This window comes from Bubalus kerabau, chromosome 3, assembly GCF_029407905.1.
Source record: "Bubalus kerabau isolate K-KA32 ecotype Philippines breed swamp buffalo chromosome 3, PCC_UOA_SB_1v2, whole genome shotgun sequence".
In the NCBI taxonomy this organism is placed as follows: domain Eukaryota; kingdom Metazoa; phylum Chordata; class Mammalia; order Artiodactyla; family Bovidae; genus Bubalus; species Bubalus kerabau.
Genome location: NC_073626.1, coordinates 25,076,767 through 25,095,888, shown reverse-complemented (window position 1 = coordinate 25,095,888; position 19,122 = coordinate 25,076,767). Strand labels below are relative to the sequence as shown.

The following is a 19,122-nucleotide window of genomic DNA, read 5'->3' as shown; positions in this document are numbered from 1 at the left end:
TGGGGATTACTGTGGGGCAGAGTCTAGGGTAGGTCTCATCTCCACATTTCCGGTAGGAGGGTGCGGGTGTGGCTATATTACAGTTGGAAGTAGTTTACAGAATTCTAAAGGATTTTCTTAAGAGTGTGTGAGTTCCTCAGGCCATGGTCCATGAGCCCTGACCTGACCCACATCCCAGGCTTTCCTTCCTGCACTCCAGCTTCAGCGCTCAGCTGAGTCCAGGAGGAACTGGAGTGTGTCGGGGACCACAGGCAGGGGAGGGGCTGTGACGTGTGCAGAGGGCGGGGCTGGTGGCAGGTGAGCCGCCAGGTCTCCCGGGCTCCAATCACTCCGGGAGACTGAGCCATGGGGGGAAAACAGGACCAGGACAAGGAGGCCTACGGTGAGGCGGAGGGCTGGGGGCGGTGAGGCTGGGGTAGGGGCCCGGAGCCGGTCAGGGAGGGGAGGCCTGCTCTGGAAATGGTGGCTGGGTTGACCCCAAGGAGAGGAGCTGAGGGCAGTCGTGGTCCCCAAGGGGAGGACCCAGGAAACAGATGATGGAAGAAAGAAGATAGCGTCAGGGTTCTTGGAGGAGTATGGGGTTCAGGGACTGGACCATTGCTGGGAGCCTTTGAGGAGTGAAGCTGTGATCTCCATGAGGAGGGAGGCTGGAGTCCCTGGGAGCAGAGGGTAATGTCACGCCTGGATTCCGGGGCCTCCTCGGAGTAGGGCCCTCGGAAATGAAGCCTGAAGGAGTCAGGGTCAGGGTCCTGAGCAGGGGAAGGAGCTCAGGGGCTGGAGGAGTGAGCCAGGCTCTGTGCTGCTGTGGGGAGGAACAGCTGGGGTCCCCGAGAAGAGGGGATGTTTCAGCCGGGACTCTTGAGTCTCCGAGAGGGGAAAGGTGTTGGGGTCTGCCTGCCAGGGTCTGTGAGGAATGGCAGGGGGAGTGGGTTCTGCTGAGGGCCCCTGTAAGGAGTTGGAGCTGCAGATGTTGGTGGAGAGGGGGCTGGGGGCCTGCCTCCAGGATCCCTGTTAGGAGGGAGCCCAGAGGAAAGAGGCAGCGGCCTGCTGGGGTTCCTGTGAAGGGTAAGGCCTGGGGAGGAAGGAGGCCGCTTGTCTCCAGAGTGTCTGTGAGGAACAAAGGCTGGGAGCCTGCCCCAGGGGTCCCAGGGATTAGTGTGGGGGCAGGGTGGGGGAATCTGCAGGGAGAGGAAACGGGGACCAGCTTCTGGGATCCCTGTGTGCAGTGAGGGCTGAGGGCCTGCCTGCAGAGAGTCCTTGGGGTTCAGGGGCCTGCCCTGGTCCGGCAAGGAGGGAACCCCAAGGGAGGGACCTCCCCGAGGCAAGGCTTGGTCAGAAGGGAGGTAGGGGAGGGAGCAGTGGGGACGCCCCATAGACTTCCTGGAGAGGTTTTGGGTCAATCATTGACATCATGTCCCAGAACCACGGAGGGACAGAGTCCAGGTCACCTGGGAGAAGGAGCCACACCCCTTCCCAGATTCTTACCCACCCCTGTGTCCCACATGGGACCCTGGCAGCCTGGCCCCACCTCCTCCCCGTGTGTACTCAGGGAGGACCAGGAACAGGACTTGTGGCCACAGCAATCTCAACTGCCGGCTCAGGTGTCAGCCTGACCGCTCCCCCGGAGAGGAGACTGGCGGCAGCTGGGGACTAAGGTCCCTTCAGGGCAGGAGGTCTACAGCGCTGGGGGTGGGTCTCCTCCCTCTCCAGGTCCTACAGGAATTGATGCCTTTGGCTCCAGCTTCTTTCCCCACAGCCTGGGGCCAGAGAGTGGAAGGAAGGGCTGGGGCAGACATGGAAGGGACTGTGCCCACCCTGAGTGGGGGTACAGAGAGGGGAAGGGACAAGGACTGGGATGTGAGAGCGACTGAGATGATTGAACACAGAATCCCACGTCCCAGCCAGAGAAGAGACTCGGGAGAAAGGAACCAGGGTGGAGGAAGGAGGTGAAGAGCCTTGAGGTGTGAGCATAAATGACCCATAAAAGGCCGCCCTTCCCCCCTACCTCCAAGGCCTCCTGGTTGGAGTTCACCGGGAGCAGCAAAGTTGCTGAGCAAGCCTGGATCCCACCCTCCCTGTTCTCTGCTCTCCCCTCCTGCCAGCCCTGCCCTTCTCTTTCTCCCTCCAAATTCCTGAGTGCCCTAGGACAGGGCTTAGGGTAGATCCTGCTGTGGGGAGGGGTTTGGAGAGACTAGAAATTGGGGGAAAGAGATGCCTCTCAATGTCTTACTCCCCACACTCCTCCCCCTGCCCTTCAGGGAAACCAGCCAAATATGACCCCTCCTTTCGAGGCCCCATCAGGAACAGGTAAGTTCTGGGCACTGTGCTGGTGGGGACAGGGGGGTGGACAGGGTCTTGGTTTTGCTTTCTATATACTGGAATATTGTTAAGAATCTTGTGGGAGGAAAAACTCCTGCCCCAGGAGAGTGGTGGCCCTGGGGAAACTGTCATGGGTGGAGGGGCCCAAGGGGCCTTCTGGGCTGCTGGTGATATTCTGTGTCTTCAGCTGGGAGCTAGCTACACGGGCAAGTGTCCTTTGGGAAGATTCACCCAGCTGAGCACTTCTGAATTGTGCCCTTTCCTGTGTTAAAACTCAGAAGAAAGTTTACCCATCCAGGAAAAGATTTTTCTTAAAAAAAAAAAAAAAGTTGTAAAATGAAACCTACCCATGCCTACTTTCTAGCATCCCCCCAACTCTCCAAAGCATGACTCCTCCAGACCATGCTCCCCCTACCCCAGCACCCCCTCTCCAGGTGTCTCCCTCATTTCTCCCCCAGGAGCTGCACAGATATCATCTGCTGTGTGCTCTTCTTCCTTTTCATTCTGGGTTACATCGCCGTGGGGATCTTGGGTGAGTTTCTGGCTGGGCAGAGCTGGGGCAGTGGCTGGGGGACATTACTGTCCCAGGGAGGGACCGTTCCATGGCTGTTCCCTCTTAAGTCCGTGTGCCCCGCTGCTGGTGATTTATCTGCATGTCTCTATCTGCAGCCTGGGTGTACGGAGACCCCAAACAAGTCCTCTACCCCAGGAACTCCACGGGGGCCTATTGCGGGATCGGGGAAAACAAGTGAGTATGAAGACAGGAGGGAGGTGCAACAGGAGATGGACAGAGGACCACTCCACCTCAGCTTCCCTGAATCTCACCATGTAGAACAGCCCCCACTGCTGGCCAGTGGCTTCCCAGACACCCAGAATTGGGAGGCAGCAGAGTCATGGTTTGGAGAAGGCAATGGCACCCCACTCCAGTACTCATGCCTGGAAAATCCCATGGACGGAGGAGCCTGGTAGGCTGCAGTCCATGGGATTGCGAAGAGTTGGACACGACTGAGCGACTTCACTTTGACTTTTCACTTTCATGCATTGGAGAAGGAAATGGCGACCCACTCCCGTGTTCTTGCCTGGAGAATCCCAGGGGCGGGGGAGCCTGGTGGGCTGCCGTCTATGGGGTCGCACAGAGTCGGACACGACTGAAGTGACTTAGCAGCAGCAGTAGCAGAGTCATGGTTGAGTGCGTGGGTTTTAGAGTTCAGAGACGGGCATTTTCATCTCCATCTGCACTAAGTTCTGGTCTGTGATCTCTGGCAAGAGACTCAACCTCTCTGAACTTGGAGTTCCTCTTCTGAAACACAAGGATGATTCCAGAAGCAACACTATCAGTCCCAGCATACAGTAGACGCTTGATACATAGTGAAGCTGCTGGGACTTCCTTGGTGATCCAGTGGCTAAGACTCCATGCTCTCAATGCAGGGGGCCGAGTTTTGATCCCTGGTCAGGAAACCAGATCCCACATGCCATAGCTAAGAATTCACATGCCACAATCACAGATCCTGTATAACTGCAATGAAGATCCAGCACAGCCAAATAAATAAATATATAAATATTAAAAAAAAAAAAAAACAAACACTAACATTCATATGGCATTGACTATGTTCCAGGCAGGCAGTGTACTTTACACACACAAACTCATTTCAACCTTGTGAGGCAGGTACTATCATTTCACATCTGATGGAAATGAGGTGGTGAGTGGTTAGGGTCATAAAGTTGGGTGATGATCTGGCTCCAGAGTTCAAGCTCTTAACCATCTGTTAGCAGTGGCAATGCTGAGTTCCTTTGGGAAACTCTCAGGTGTCTCCCACACCTCCCCAGCTGGGCTGAGCTTCCTGGGGTCAGGAGCTGGGTGGTGCGTGTCTGGGTCACACTGGCCACATCTGGAGGTACAGCCCTGGCAGTCCTTCTCTCTCCCTGAGCTTGACCAAGCGCTGATGCATGTTTCCTTCTCTCCTACAGAGAGAAACCATATCTCCTATACTTCAACATCTTCAGCTGCGTCCTAAACGCTAACATCATCGCGATCGCCCAGAATGGCCTGAAGTGCCCCACGCCCCAGGTCAGAGTCTGGGGCCTGCATCTGTCCCCCGACCTCCCCCCAGGGTCTGGGTACCAGCCCCTCAGCATGCTTTCTGCCCCCAGGTGTGTGTATCCTCCTGCCCAGAGGCCTCATGGACCGTGGAACCGGGACAGTTCTCACAGACGGTCGAACAGGTCTTCTATGCAGCAAATAGGAATTTCTGTCTGCCAGGGGTGCCTGGGAACATGGTGAGGGCTGCCCCCAACATCACCAGGGAGCGTCCATAATAAGGGAAGATGGGAGGGGGAGGGGGAGATGATCATGGTGGGAGAAAGGAGATGACTCCTTCCTTCATCCTGCTCTGTGTCTGTGTGTCTGTCTGTCTTCCCCTGCCTCCAGCAAGTACTCCAAAGCCTGCAACAGGAGCTCTGCCCCAGTTTCCTCCTGCCTTCCACTCCAGGTGAGAAGCCACATTCCTCTCTCAGACAACATCCAGTCCTAGGTTTTTGAGGAAACCAGGCTCAGAGTCAAGTCACACAGCTGCTCTGTAACAAAATAGGAACAGGCATCAGGTCTTTGTTTTTTTTCCTCTGCTGATCATCCTGGAGTCAGATCACCAGTGCTTATTATGCACCTGCTGCATGCCAGTCTCCAGGGACAGATGAAGTGAAGATGAAAACTGCTTCCTAGGTGCTGAGATCAGAGGTGTTCACAAAGCAATTGCATGAGATTCCCATGAGAACATACATGGGTGAATGTACACATGTGCATTTACGTGCAGGCACAGGAAATGACTGGAAGGACGTTCACCCAAATGTTAAAGGGACTGTGTCTGGTGATGGGATCATGGTTGATTTTTTTTCCCCCCCCAATAGTGAATGTTATTTTTAACAGGAAAAAAAAAAAAGAAAGAAAATTGAGGGGAATTCCCTGGTGGCCCAATGGTTAGGGCTCTGTGTTTCCACTGGAGGGGCCACGGGTTGGATCCCAGGCCAGGGAGCTAAGATCCTGCAAACCTCATGGAAAGTATAGGAAAAAAAATTTTTTTTAACTATAGCATGAGAAAAGATATCCAACTCTCAGTGTGTGCAATAGGAAGTATCTCCAAATGAGTGCTCCAGAATCAGATAGATCTGGGTTTGATTTCTAGCACTTTCCAGGTGTGTGGTCTTAGGTAAATGACTCAGCCTCTCTGAGCCTTGTTTTCTTATCTTTAGAATGTAAATGCCAAAGAAAGCATGACAAAGCTGTTGTGAGGGTGGTGATAAATGGCTTTGTAGGCACGTAATAGGTGCCAGAGGAAAGGGGTGGGCGCGGGGTGAGAAGGCTTCCTGGAGGAGGGGAGATGAAGATGGAGCTGAAGGTGGCATAATGGATGGAATTTCTAGAGGAGGGAGAGCGAAGGAACAGAGGGGAGAGGAAAGGGGCTGGGCTTAGACGATGGGGACTCACAGCCTGAACGTCAAAAGTGGACACTCTCCAGGGTAGGGCGTCTAGCAGAGTGAGAGCCTGGAATGCCAGGTCCCGGCTGTGCCGTGTCTCTCAGGCACTCTAGCAGAGGTTTAATTGAAGGATGGCAGGGGTGGGAGTGGAGGTGCTGCAAGAGGCAGGAGGGTCTAACCCAGGCAGTGGCAGGGAATGGGGGAAGGGGCATGAAGAGACAGTGAAGGCAGCCGGACTGGGCTCCTTGGGGCAGGAGCTCCCTTTCTGCTGTGGAGTCAAGAACTGCCCTCTGCAGGGTGCAGAGCCCTTCTCTACCCTGTCCTAGCAGCAGTTTGGGGGTGGAGGGCTGGGGGGGGCCAGAGACTTTGAAGTCAGCTCTGTGGGACCCCCCTCCCCGACCCCGGTTCTCTCCCTCCAGCTCTGGGGCGCTGTTTCCCATGGACCAATAGTACGGTGCCTGAGCTCCCAGGGATCTCCAACACATCCATCTCCCAGAGCATCAGGTGGGCAATCCCTTGCCCTTCCATCTCTGTCCCACCCCGCCTTTCCACTCACAGCCCCATCTGACTCTGTCTCTCTCCAATAGTGGTCTTCTCGACAGCCTCAATGCCCGTGACATCAGTGTCAAGATCTTTGAAGACTTTGCCCAGTCCTGGTATTGGATTCTTATGTGAGTCACCAGGTTCCTCTGCCCTCTTGTCCTTCTTTTCTCCCCACTGTGCCTCTCTGTCCCCTAGACCACTATCTGAAACAGGATCTTTGGGCAGGGGAGGAGGAGCCAGGGGTCCAAATGGATCCCAAGTCCAATAGGATTTATAAGAAAAAGGGGGTGGAGGGTAAAGTGCTTCTGATTTGGAGACATTAGGGGTTTGAGGAAAGACATCTGTGGGCCTTTACACAGGGAAAGATACGAGCAATGTGGGGTGACCCTCACTTATGTTTCCCTCCCCACAGTGCGCTAGGCGTGGCTTTGGTTCTAAGCCTGCTGTTTATCCTGCTTCTACGGCTGGTGGCCGGGCCCCTGGTGTTTGTGCTGATCATAGGGGTGCTGGGCGTGCTGGCGTATGGCATCTACCACTGCTGGGAAGAATACCGCGTGCTGCGGGACAAGGGCGCCTCCATCTCCCAGCTGGGCTTCACCACCGACCTCAGTGCCTACAGAAACGTTCAGGAGACCTGGCTAGCCGCCTGTGAGTGCCCCACCTACCGTGAACCACTGGCTGCCCAAAAGTTGCCCTGGCCCTGACCCAGGCCCCTCTGCCCCCTGTCTGCCCTCAGTGATCATACTGGCTGTGCTCGAAGGCGTCCTGCTGCTGATGCTCATCTTCCTGCGGCAGCGGATTTGCATCGCCATCGCCCTCCTGAAGGAGGCCAGCAGGTCAGGCCTGCCTGGGAAGGAGAAAGGGCAGAGGGCAAAGGGGCGGACCCGAAAAAGGAGCGCTGGAAAGGTGGCAGGGCAGTGGAGGAAAGGGGGTAGCATAGCATGGTAGTTAACAAGTGAAAAGTGAAAGTGAAGTCGCTCAGTCATGTCTGACTTAGAGACCCCATGGACTGCAGCCCACCAGGCTCCTCCGTCCGTGGGGTTTTCCAGGCAAGAGTACTGGAGTGAGGTACCATTGCCTTCTCCATCTGTGACTCTAGTTTCCTCTAAAGTTCTCTTGAGCCTGATTTATTCAATTCAGTCCTTCCAGTGAACACCTACCATGTGCCCAGTCTTAGGGGTATGGGGCAGGCTCCGGAGAGGGCAGAGGTGTGGCCTGTGCCGGGGTCAACCCCAAGAGAGGATGGGGTGGATAGGGGGGTAGACTGATGGACTGCTCTCATCTCCCTTGCAGGGCTGTAGGATACATAATGTCCACCATGTTCTACCCACTGGTCACCTTCGCCCTCCTACTTGTCTGCATTGCCTACTGGGCTATAATCGCTCTGTATCCTTTGCCCACATGGCTCACCCCTCCTGAAGCCCTTGGGGGTTGGGGGCAGGGCAATACTAGTGCCATCGGAAGAAGGCACCCCTTCTGCCCAGCAGAAACAGCCCTGCTGTGAAAGAGCAAGCACAGGCTGAATTTCAGCCCCTCTGTGCAGTGAGCAAGCTGCTCAAGCGCCTGGGAAGGGGTGGCTGAGGAGGGGAGGGGATCTGTGGAGGCCCCCCGTCACCGTGCTTTCTTTGACTCCCCTCTGGATTCCTGGCCACATCGGGGCAACCCCAGTACATGTTCTGGGCGCCCAACAGCAGTTTGCCCGGCTGTGAGAAAGTGCCCATGAATACATCATGCGACCCCATGGTGAGGATCTGGGGGGGTCGTGGAGGGCGTCAAGAGGGCTGAGGGGACCTTAGAGGTCAAGTGGTCCAAACCCCTCATTGTACAGAGGAGACAGGACCAGAGAGGGCAAGGGGCTCACCCAGGGTCACACAGCAGGCCCCTAGCAGACTCCAGATCTCCCACGGAGCACCTCCCCCCGTCCCTTGTGCTGGAAGAGGAGGCGTGCTGTGCCGCCAGGCCCTGGGGCAGGCAGATCCCAGAGCACCGCCCTCCCTCCTCAGGATGCTTCTCTGCCCAGAGGAACATTAACCATTTCATCCTTTCTGTCTCACTTCACTTACCTGTAAAATGGAGATAATCTTAATATCTGTGCTTCAGGGTAGCCGAGAAAGGACACTGGGTACATGAAAGTGCCTAGCATAATGGCTGGCACCTGGTAAGAGCTGGTATCTGTAGGTGGGTTTTGTTTAGGTTATTTTAGTCTTCCTCAGAACACACTGTTCTAGGCAACAGGCAGGTGGGTTCCCTGGGTGCCCGGGAGAGAAACTGCTTCCCCAAACTCTCCTCTGTGAGCTTCCCAGGGAGCTGGGGCTGGACTGCTGGGCATTTACTGTCAAAGCTTTCATGTGGCCACTGCATCAGAACTGGGACCATGGGCTGTGCCCACAGGCATTGTTTAGTTGCTCAGTTGTGTCCCACTCTTTTCGACCCCATGGACTGTAGCCCACCAGGCTGTTCTATCCATGGAATTTCCCAGGTAAGAATACTGGAGTGGGTTGCCATTTCCTTCTCCAGGGGATCTTCCCGACCCAGGGATGGAACTTGTGTCTACTGCATTGGCAAGCAGATTCTTTACCCCTGAGCCACCAGGGAAGCCCGCCCACAATTTGCCGCACTCTGAAAAAGGAGAGGGAGATCACTTAGGAGAATCCAGGCACTGCTTATACAAAGCCCCAGATGAAGCAGTTGTTGCTTTCAACCTGCTTAGGACCTAGCGGGGGCAACGGACACAAACCCACAATTACATAAAAACTGGAAAGTAGTTTCCCTCTTGTTATAACATTTCAAACATACAATCAGCTTCAACAGTTATCAAGATTTTTGTCACATTTTATGGAAAAACATTTGGGTTTGTTTTTTGTTTTTTTTTTTTTGCTGCATCACGTGGCATGTGGGATCTTAGTTCCCTGACAAGGGATAGAACTCAAGCCCCGTGCAGTGAAAGGATGGAGCCTTAACCACTGGACTGCCAGGGAAGTCCCGTGGAAAGAGAAGTTTGTTTGTTTGATTTTTTTAAGTATCATTGATGTACAATATTATATAAGTTACAAGTGTATAGCATAGTGACTCACAGTTTTTAAAAGGCACACCCATTTTACAGTTATTATGAAACACTGGCTATATTCCCCATGCTGTAAATATATCCTTGCAGCTTATTTTATACCAAGTAGTTATATTGCCCCATCCAGCTCCCCTCTCCCCACTGGTAACCACTAGTTTGTCCTCTATGAGTCTGCATCTTTTTGTTATATTCACTAGTTGGTTGTATTTTTTAGATTCCACATGTAAGTGATATCATACAGTATTTGTCCTTCTCTGTCTGACTTATTTCACTTAGCATAACATCCTCCAAGTCCATCCATGTTGCTGCAAATGTTCCTGTTTATGGCAGAGTAGTAGTTCATTGTATATATTGATATACACCATATCTTTGTCCATTCATCTGTTGATGGACATTTAGGTTGCTTCCACACCTTGGCAAATGAAAATAATGCTGTTATGAACATTGGGAGAGCATGGATCTTTTCCAATTAGTGGGTTGTTTTCTTTTTTTTTTTTTTTGAGAGGTAGTATATATCCAGAAGCGAAATTCCTGGGTCATAATGGTAGTTCTATTTTTAGCTTTTTGAGAAACTTCCCACACTGTTTTCCACAGTGACTGAACCAATTTACATTCCCATCAACAGTGTACAAGGGTTTCCTTTTCTCCATATCCTTGCCAACATCTCTTGTATTCTTTTTGATGACAGCCATTGCGACAGGTATGACGTGATATCTCATTGTGGTTTTGATTTGTAGTGCCCTGATGATTAGCAATTTTCTCCCATTCAGTAGGTTGTTTTTTTCATTTTTCAACAGTTTCCTTTAATGTGCAGTTTAGTAGGTCCCACTTTAGGACCTTTGCTTTAGGAGACAAGTCTGTGTTTTTTACTTTTTATTAGAGACATTTGCAGACACACAAACATGGAGAATCCCCATACTCAGATTCCATAACCTTCAGCTTTCTGTTCTTTTTCTGTCTCCCCACCCATTCCCCAACCCCCTGCAATTTTTTTTTTTTTCCTGGAGCTTTAAGAGGCAAATTCTGAACACTGTGCCATTTCATCAATAAATATATCAGGATGGATCTCAACAGATAAGGACTTTTAAAAAGCATAACCATTACACCATTATCACACCAAGCAAAATGAACAATTCCTTAGTATCATCTGGTACCCAGTCTGTTCAACTTTGCTAGACAGTGTTTTGGTTGAAGTTGCAGAGGCTGCTTTGGAAGAGGACAGCTGATGGAGTCCAAGGGAGAGCTAGGCACTGGTCACACTGCTTCCATACCATTAAGGCTTGGTTACAACAACAGGGCTTCTCAGGTGGCGCAGTGGTAAAGAAGCTGCCTGCCAACACACAAGATACAAGGGACAAGCATTCAATCTCTGTGTCAGGAAGATTCCCAGGAGTAGGAAAAGGCAATCCACTCCAGTATTTGTGCCTGGGAAATCCCAGGGACAGAGGAGCCTGGTGGGCTACAGTCCACGAGGTCACAGAGCCAGACACAACTGAGCCGCAACAGCAGCACAGCCTGGGAGCTCTTGTGCTATTGCAGAGACTGGAGACTGAAGGAAGCAAATTATGCTCATACAATAGGCAAGCTGAACCCTCTCTGAACCCAGAGATAAATCTGGAAGGAACGGGCTTCCCCAGCTCTGGGACGGCTGTTTCCATCCTCTGCCCTCCTCCACAGGAGCAAGTGAACTCCTCTTGTCCCGGGCTGATGTGCGTCTTCCAGGGCTACCAGTCCACAGGCCTGGCACAGCGTTCTCTCTTCAACTTGCAAATCTATGCAGTTCTGGGGCTATTCTGGACCATCAACTGGGTACTGGCCCTGGGCCAGTGTGTCCTGGCTGGGGCCTTTGCTTCCTTTTACTGGGCCTTCCACAAGCCCCGGGACATCCCTACCTTTCCCCTGGGCTCTGCTTTCCTGCGCACGCTCCGGTAAGTGCAGGGCAGAGGAATGGGAATTGTGAACCTAGGAGGCCCAGGGGTCCTGGGGCTGCCTCTGACCACCAATTCCCTGCAGTTACCACACGGGATCACTAGCCTTTGGAGCCCTCATCCTGACCCTGGTGCAGATAGCCCGGGTCATCCTGGAATACATTGACCACAAATTGAGAGGTGAGCAGAGGCTGGGGGCTGGCCGAGGCTGGGCTAATCAGCTGTATCCCTGATGGGGCAGGAGCGCCTATCAGGGGCCAGTGACCAAACATGAGCCTTTCTTACCCCCAGGAGCCCAGAACCCATTGACTCGCTGTATCCTGTGCTGCTTCAAGTGCTGCCTCTGGTGTTTGGAAAAGTTCATCAAGTTCCTGAACCGCAATGCATACATCATGGTGAGTGTACTACATGAGCAACCCCTTGCTCTGGGCACTCCTGACCCTGACCTCCCGCCCTGGCCCAGGTGAGCTCACCACAGCTAACTCTGAAATTGCCACCTCACCCAGATTGCCATCTACGGGAAGAATTTCTGTGTCTCAGCCAAAAACGCCTTCATGCTGCTCATGCGGAACATTGTCAGGTCAGGCTGACACCACCCCACCCCCCACCCCACCCCTGTCATCTCCCATCCACAAGTGTGCTGTGCTCAGAAGGGCCTTGAGCTTGGTTTAATCTCTGCTACCTCCATTTTGAAATGTGAACAGCTTTCATTTTGCATCTATCACAGCAAATTATGCAGCCAGTTCTATTCTCAGCCCAGGCAGGCCTCTTATCCCCAACCTATTCCAACACCTTATACAGGGTGGTCGTCCTGGACAAAGTCACAGACCTGCTACTGTTCTTTGGGAAGCTGCTGGTGGTTGGAGGTGTAGGTAAGGACCAGGGAAGGGAGTTACAGGGACAGAGGACAGGGGTGCTGGACAGTTTAAGAGGTGACCTCAGAGGAGTGATAGTGACGTCCAGATTTCTCCCATAGGGGTCCTGTCCTTCTTTTTCTTCACGGGTCGCATCCCTAGTCTGGGTAAAAACTTTGAGAATCCTCAACTCAACTATTACTGGCTGCCCATCATGGTGAGTGACACGTTCCCACCCCCACCCCCACTCCATACCTTCTCATCCTCTCACCCCTCCACCCCGCCCCCACCTCATTCTCCAACTCTCCAAAGGAACACTATCAGGAGCCTTGTGTCTTCCAGGTCTCCATCCTAGGGGCCTACCTCATCGCCAGCGGCTTCTTCAGTGTTTTTGGAATGTGTGTGGACACTCTCTTCCTCTGTTTCTGTGAGTGACAAGACAGCCCCCCCACCTCCTCTCCTCAGCTTAAAAGATCGTTCAGGCTCTTTAGGAGATGTGGTGCTTCTAGAAACAGTGACTTTGTGAGTTATAGGAGCCAGAGCCTCTTCTAACATCCGCGGGGCAGGTGTTTGGGAAGAACGGAGGGAATTCGCTCCCAGGTTCCTGGGCTCTCCCGAGAAGGGGCATTCTAGGGCAGAGGCCTCTGGTATCTTCCCGAGAAAAACTAGAGAAGAAATTAGCCCCAGGAGACTTCCCAGCAGGTGGCTGTAGTGAGTGGGGAGTTCCTTACCATACTGTGGGCCTTTATTCAGAGTTTCCTGTGTACCAGGCTCTCTGTCAAGCAACTGACATGTATTTTTTCCGTTAACCCTTATCACGCTATGAAATATAGTATCGTTCACCCTACTTTACAGATGAGGACACGATTACATAGGTTACAAAAACTGCGCCCCAAACCAGCCGGTGGTGGTGCAGTCTGGAAACCAGGCAGCTGTCTCTTAGTCCCTCATTTTCCCGGGTAGTGGGGTTGGTTCCCAAAGGTTCGCTCTTACGGTCTCTGTCGCGCCTTAGTGGAAGACTTGGAGCGGAATGATGGCTCAGCAGACCGGCCCTACTACATGTCCAAGAGCCTTCTGAAGATTCTGGGCAAGAAGAACAAGGGGACCCCGGGAGACAAGAAGAGGAAGAAGTGAGAGATGCAGCCCTGATCCTGGACTGTCTCCCGCCTGTACAGCCTTCCCGCCTTCCAGATCACGCTTTTGTAGTAAAAAGATTTTATTAAAAAATTGCTATTTTGTTTTCTCAAAAATTCTCGGACTTTATTTCATCCATGATTACATGCAGCCTTTTTAACCTCGCCGGCTCTTTAAAGTAGGTCCCGCCCCCATGACGTAACCCAGATCCCTTGACCAATCAAAAGGCTTCTGCTGAGTAATGCCAGCCCCCTTCTTCACCCCATCCAATACGGTTTCCGCCCGGGTCACGCGCCCCAGGGCTTCAAAGATGGCCAATTGGAAGAAGTGGCTCTGAAGCGCTGAAGGTCACGTGCAGAGTCCTGTGAGGACCAGTTAGAGTCGCGGAAGCGCGGCTAGGCGGCTGGGTGTGGGCCGGGTTTGGGGTAGACATCTGAGCGTTTAAAGGGCCGGGGTTAGTCGATCGATTCCAACCCGCGTCCAAGTCCTGGGGGCCAGGGTTGTGACCGCCGCGAGGGAGAGATGACTGAAGAGGGACCCAGTATAGTGTCCTTGGGCAAACTCAGGAGACCGCGAATGCTGCGATTATGGGGAATCTGTAGGGTTCAGATATTTTCCGCGATCTTCATGCTGATGTCTCCTGCCGGAGTCGGGGCCGGAGCAAAGGATGACTTCAGTCTGGTGGGTCCCCATTCGCATAGCTCCGTCCCCGACCCACGCGGGCTATCTGTGCCCGGTTGTCCCCGCCGGGACAGGGGCTACTGATCGCTTTCTCCTCCAAGGAACCCTCCGACCCCGTTTCCTCCTTTCCTAGTACCTTTCCCTCTCGGGGTCCTTGTCCTCTTTCCCTCTGAGTCTCCTCTTTCAGGCTTCTTCCCCATTTGAGGTCTCCCTGTCCCTGAGGGCTCATTCTGCCGTCGTAGCCCCTTCCTCGCTCTGAGCCACCAGTTTCACTCTAACTCTCCTCGGGTTCCCCTTAGTTCTGGGACCCCAGCTCGCACACCGGATCCCCATCACTCAGCCTCTCCCAGAGAAATCTGACTCCAAGCCTCTCTTCATTCACCCAAAGTCACCTTTGTTCTGTTGACCCTTCCTCTTCCTAGGTTCATCCACTTGTGACCATGGAGCAACTTCTGTGGGTGAGTGGGAAGCAAATCGGCTCCGTGGACACTTTCCGAATCCCGCTCATCACCACCACTCCTCAGGGCACTCTCCTTGCCTTTGCTGAGGCCAGAAAAATGTCGACATCGGATAAAGGAGCTAAATTCATAGCTCTTCGGAGATCTATGGACCAGGGTATAAAGATGACTGGGTCACAAGAGGTTGGATGGGTGGGGAGCTTGACCTGCCTTTAGGGGCCTAGGGCTGCTCGATCCCTGAGAAGTAGAGAGAACCTAAAGGAGGGAAGGTGTCAGGACAGTGATCTGGAAACTAATATCACCAAGGACTTGAGCATACATTCAAACATTTATTGAACACTTACTATATACTTGGCATTGTTCTAGGTTCTGTGAATACAGTTATGAACAAAACAGAGCAAAAATCATTGCCTTCATGGGATAGGGAATGGGGAGACAGACAATATATATAATAAATAACTAAACGTATTTTTTGTGTTGAGAAGTAATAAATACAGTGGAAAAAATACAAAATAGGGCAAGAGATAAGGAGAGGGCTAGAGTCTGACTGCAATGTTAAGTACATGATCTTTTATCAGACTCAGAGGAGGTGAGTGAGCCTTGAGAAAGAGCATGCTAAGCAGTGTAACAGCTTAGATGCCCCAAGGAGGGAGGGAAATATTCAATGAATGAGGAGTTTGTGTGGCTGGATGGAGTGAACAAAGGTAGAAGGTCAGAGAGGTAAGGAAGGGCAGGTCTTGTAGGCCTCAGGGCCATCATAAAGCCTTGGGTCCCTAGCCAGGAGGTGAAAATGGCAGGGAGTGGTGGAAAGAGCACCTTCAAAGTGCTTACCCTGGGTCTCTTCCTTTTTTTCTTTAGGCAGCACATGGTCTCCGACAGCTTTCATTGTGGATGATGGGGAGACCCCAGATGGGCTGAACTTGGGGGCAGTGGTGAGCGACACGACGACAGGCGTGGTCTTCCTTTTCTACTCCCTCTGTGCTCATAAGGCTGGCTGCCAGGTGGCCTCTACCATGCTGGTGTGGAGTAAGGATGATGGTGTTTCCTGGAGCTCACCGCGGAACCTCTCCCTGGATATAGGCACCGAGATGTTTGCCCCAGGACCGGGCTCTGGCATTCAGGTCTCTGTCCTGAGATGGGTGGAAGGAGCTGCTTTGTAGAGAGTCTGCCCCATAACGGACCCCCTCGCAAAGACAAGATCCTGTGAAGTCAGATTTTTCTGTCTTAGATGGGATTCCGTGGAAGAAAGGGACGTCCTGGGAAGAACGTTCTACCCAAGGAAGGTGGAATTTTGCCAGTGGCATTCCATCTGGGGGTTGTCCACAGGGCTGCCCCAAACCATGTAACAATCCATGAACCCTGGCATGCTGCAGTCCACGGACTCACAGAGAGTCGGACACGACTAAACAACTGAACTGAATCCATGTACAGATTAGAAAAAAATTAGAAAATCCCATGCAGATTAGGGAAAAAAACTCCTTCATTTGGGCAGACACAAGCCTGTGCCATGGGCCACAGCTTGGTCCATGAACACAGGTTGGGTTTAAGCTCCCATCTGATGCCTGTGGCTGGGCCTCCTTGTCCTTTGCACAGCCTGTCCAGAGTATACCCTGTATGCCCCCAAGGAGTTTATTCTGCCAAAAGCTAAATTCAGTCAGTGGGTGTTTGCAAGGCTTGCGGGACCCACAGCTAGGACAGAACAGAAGGGTACTGGGTGTATCCTCAAACTTAGGAGGTGAGGGGTCCCCCGTCCCTGCCTCTGAGCCTCCTCAGTGTCTCTGTCTGCAGCATCCCGATCCTCTCCCCACAGAAACAGCGGGAGCCTCGGAAGGGCCGACTTATCGTGTGTGGCCACGGAACGCTGGAGCGGGACGGGGTTTTCTGCCTGCTCAGCGATGATCACGGTGTCTCCTGGCGCTACGGAGGTGGGGTCAGTGGCATCCCCTACGGCCAGCCCAAGCGGGAAAACGACTTCAACCCTGATGAGTGCCAGGTGAGGATTTCACCTGTTCCCCACCTGCCCGACCTGCTCTGCCCTCCAGAAGCCCATTTTACTCAGACCCCGGGTCTGGCTGCCCAGCTCTGTGCCAGCCAGCCTTGCTCCCTCAGGGATGGGGCCCTGGGCCCTGCCCCTGCCCTGGGTCTTCCTGAATCCCTCTTCTCTCCACTCAGCCCTACGAGCTCCCCGACGGCTCAGTCGTCATCAACGCGCGGAACCAAAACAACTACCACTGCCATTGCCGCATCATCCTCCGCAGCTACGACGCCTGTGACACCCTGAGGCCTCGGGATGTGACCTTTGACACGGAGCTCGTGGACCCTGTGGTAGCTGCAGGGGCTGTAGCCACCAGCTCCGGCATTGTCTTCTTCTCCAACCCAGCCCATCCAGAGTTCCGTGAGTATATGCCAGGTGGGGTGGGGTGGGCAGGGGAGCCCCTGTGACCGAAAGAAGGCCGCCTTGTCCAGGAGGGAAGCCCTTCGTCTCCCTGACTCTGCTGCTGTTCCCAGGAGTGAACCTGACCCTGCGCTGGAGCTTCAGCAATGGTACCTCCTGGAGGAAGGAAACGGTCCAGCTGTGGCCGGGGCCCAGTGGCTACTCATCGCTGACCACCCTGGAGGGCAACGTGGGTGGGAAGGACGAGGCCCCACAGCTCTACGTCCTGTATGAGAAAGGCCGGAACCAGTACATGGAGAGCATCTCTCTGGTCAAAGTCAGCGTCTACGGAACACTGTGAACTGTGCACCTGCCATGGGGGCAGAGGGCCCTGAACTGAGACTCAGGACCGTAGGTCTGTAGAGGGTCTGCTGGAAGAGCCTAGAGGACAGTTCTACCTTCCTTTCAACTCTAGCCTTTTGCAAAATCAACTTATCTTTGACAGGGAGATCATTCCTTTAAGACTGAAAACCTGGCTTCTCCCACCCAGGAGGAGCTGCCCACACCTGGGAGCGCTTCCCTTCCACATTGTGCACCCCCCTGCCCTTTCTGCCCTCCTGGGACAATGACTGGTCCTTTTCTTGGGCAGGGCTAGGTGGGCCTGTAGCATTAAATAAATGTGAACTCAGGGAACTGGGGAAGACTTACCTCTTTGGGGTAAAATACTGGTTTTGGAGAGGGTTGATAAAAGTGCTAGGAGGGCAGGACATTTGGCTTCAAGAAAGGATGAGGGGCACCATGCACTTTGACTATTTATGAATCAAAATGTTTGTAACTTAACATTTTTAATGAAGGAGAATGAATATTTGCAGTGTCTCTCTGTTTCTGTCATTGCGCGTCTTCGTGTCTGTTTTCCCCGTGCACACGTGTGGGATGGGGAGTGAACTTGGGGAAGGAAGCTAGTGTGCTTATTGACTGTGAAAATCTGTGACTCTGGCAAGTCAAATCCTCCTTTTTGACTTCACACTCTTTCCTATCACAGAAGAAGTTCGCTCTTCACAGGTGTAATGAGGAGTAGGAGGAGGAACCTCGTAAGAGAATTAAAAACCAGCTGCATTGTAATTCTAAGGTGGGATGAGAAGCTATCCTCCATGAAGCAGGGAGAAGGTGTGTAAAATGCAGGTGAGAAGCTTCTCCCAGGCCAGCCTGGCAGAGAAATAAGCACTGTGGCAATTACATGTGAAAATAGCATTTCGTCCTAGAGGAGATGCTGTGAAAAGAGCCTGTAGCTGAGTGGGACAGCCACAGCTTTCCTCTGTATGGAAAGAAAATGCAATGCCTGGATAAGATGGTAGAAATGTTCAGGACTTTTTTTTTTTTTTGGCTGTGCTGGGTCGTCGTGGCTGTGTGGGCTTTTCTTTAGTTGCGGTGAGTGGAACTTACTCTTCCTAGTGGTGCTCAGGCTTCTCGTTGTAGTGGCTTCTCTTGTGGAGGACAGGCTCTAGGCACTCGGGCTTCAGTAGTTGCGGCTCTCTGGCTCTAGAGTTCAGTCTCCGTAGTTATGACGCACCGCTTGGTTGCTCCTCAGCATGTGGAATCTTCCTGGACCAGGAATCAGACCAGTGTACCCTGCATTGGCAGGTGGGATCTTATCCACTGCACCATCAGGAAAGTCCTCAAGACATTCTTTATGTCTTTATCATAAAGAGACGAGGGCCGCATTCATTTGCAGTTAGAGATATCTTTTACTTTCAACTGCATTTATAAGAAAATGTTAGAATAATTTATTCTATCTGATGGAAGAAGTAGAATATATCCTACTGGGTGTAAAGACAAGGTGTAATTTTGTTATGTTCTATCCAGAGTTTGTGGTCAACAATGTAATACTGGATTTTTCATTTTATAGACATTTTCAAAAATACAAAATTAGAGAAAATAGCTTAGTGAACCTCAAGTACCACAACATCCAGTTTCAGCAGTTAATCAAGATGTTACCACGTTGCATCGTCTGAACCTTTTGTCTATTTCCTTTGTTGAAGTATTTTAAAACAAATCCCAGACCTCATGACATTTCACCCCTACATTCTTAAGTATGCATCTCATTCTTTTTTTTATTACATTTTATTACATAACCATAATGCTATTGCAGTGGCCACAGGATTGGAAAAGGTCAGTTTTCATTCCAATCCCAAAGAAAGGCAATGCCAAAGAATGTTCAAACTACCACACAATTGCACTCATTTCACACGCTAGCAAAGTAATGCTCAAAATTCTCCAAGCCAGTCTTCAACAGTAC

The 19,122-nt window shown here is 52.3% G+C and overlaps 2 protein-coding genes across 2 annotated transcripts; both read left to right on the top strand.

Annotated features, from left to right (window-relative positions):
* The first annotated feature begins 139 nt into the window (after positions 1-139).
* SLC44A4 (solute carrier family 44 member 4) lies at positions 140-13,429 on the top strand. Its single transcript, XM_055574629.1, has 21 exons — positions 140-382; positions 2,259-2,307; positions 2,778-2,851; positions 2,989-3,067; positions 4,288-4,387; positions 4,471-4,596; positions 4,748-4,808; positions 6,210-6,294; positions 6,378-6,461; positions 6,746-6,981; positions 7,070-7,169; positions 7,627-7,719; positions 7,974-8,076; positions 11,075-11,325; positions 11,411-11,505; positions 11,617-11,720; positions 11,832-11,905; positions 12,127-12,197; positions 12,302-12,396; positions 12,522-12,606; positions 13,192-13,429. Exons 1-21 carry the CDS (start codon positions 346-348, stop codon positions 13,311-13,313), a joined length of 2,124 nt encoding a protein of 707 aa, XP_055430604.1. The 5' UTR covers positions 140-345; the 3' UTR covers positions 13,314-13,429.
* A 159-nt stretch (positions 13,430-13,588) lies between these two features.
* NEU1 (neuraminidase 1) lies at positions 13,589-17,694 on the top strand. Its single transcript, XM_055574628.1, has 6 exons — positions 13,589-13,994; positions 14,417-14,609; positions 15,311-15,573; positions 16,263-16,445; positions 16,625-16,847; positions 16,961-17,694. Exons 1-6 carry the CDS (start codon positions 13,836-13,838, stop codon positions 17,185-17,187), a joined length of 1,248 nt encoding a protein of 415 aa, XP_055430603.1. The 5' UTR covers positions 13,589-13,835; the 3' UTR covers positions 17,188-17,694.
* The last annotated feature ends 1,428 nt before the right edge of the window (positions 17,695-19,122 follow it).

Excerpts from the sequence above, each read along its gene's own strand:
- SLC44A4 (XM_055574629.1), top strand. The coding sequence starts at position 346 with ATGGGGGGAAAACAGGACCAGGACAAGGAGGCCTACG. Across the intron at positions 7,170-7,626 it reads CTCCTGAAGGAGGCCAGCAG|GGCTGTAGGATACATAATGT; the intron begins GTCAGGCCTGCC and ends TCTCCCTTGCAG. Across the intron at positions 8,077-11,074 it reads ATACATCATGCGACCCCATG|GAGCAAGTGAACTCCTCTTG; the intron begins GTGAGGATCTGG and ends CCTCCTCCACAG.
- NEU1 (XM_055574628.1), top strand. The coding sequence starts at position 13,836 with ATGACTGAAGAGGGACCCAGTATAGTGTCCTTGGGCAAACTCAGGAGA. Across the intron at positions 16,446-16,624 it reads TCAACCCTGATGAGTGCCAG|CCCTACGAGCTCCCCGACGG; the intron begins GTGAGGATTTCA and ends CTCTCCACTCAG. Across the intron at positions 16,848-16,960 it reads CCCAGCCCATCCAGAGTTCC|GAGTGAACCTGACCCTGCGC; the intron begins GTGAGTATATGC and ends TGCTGTTCCCAG.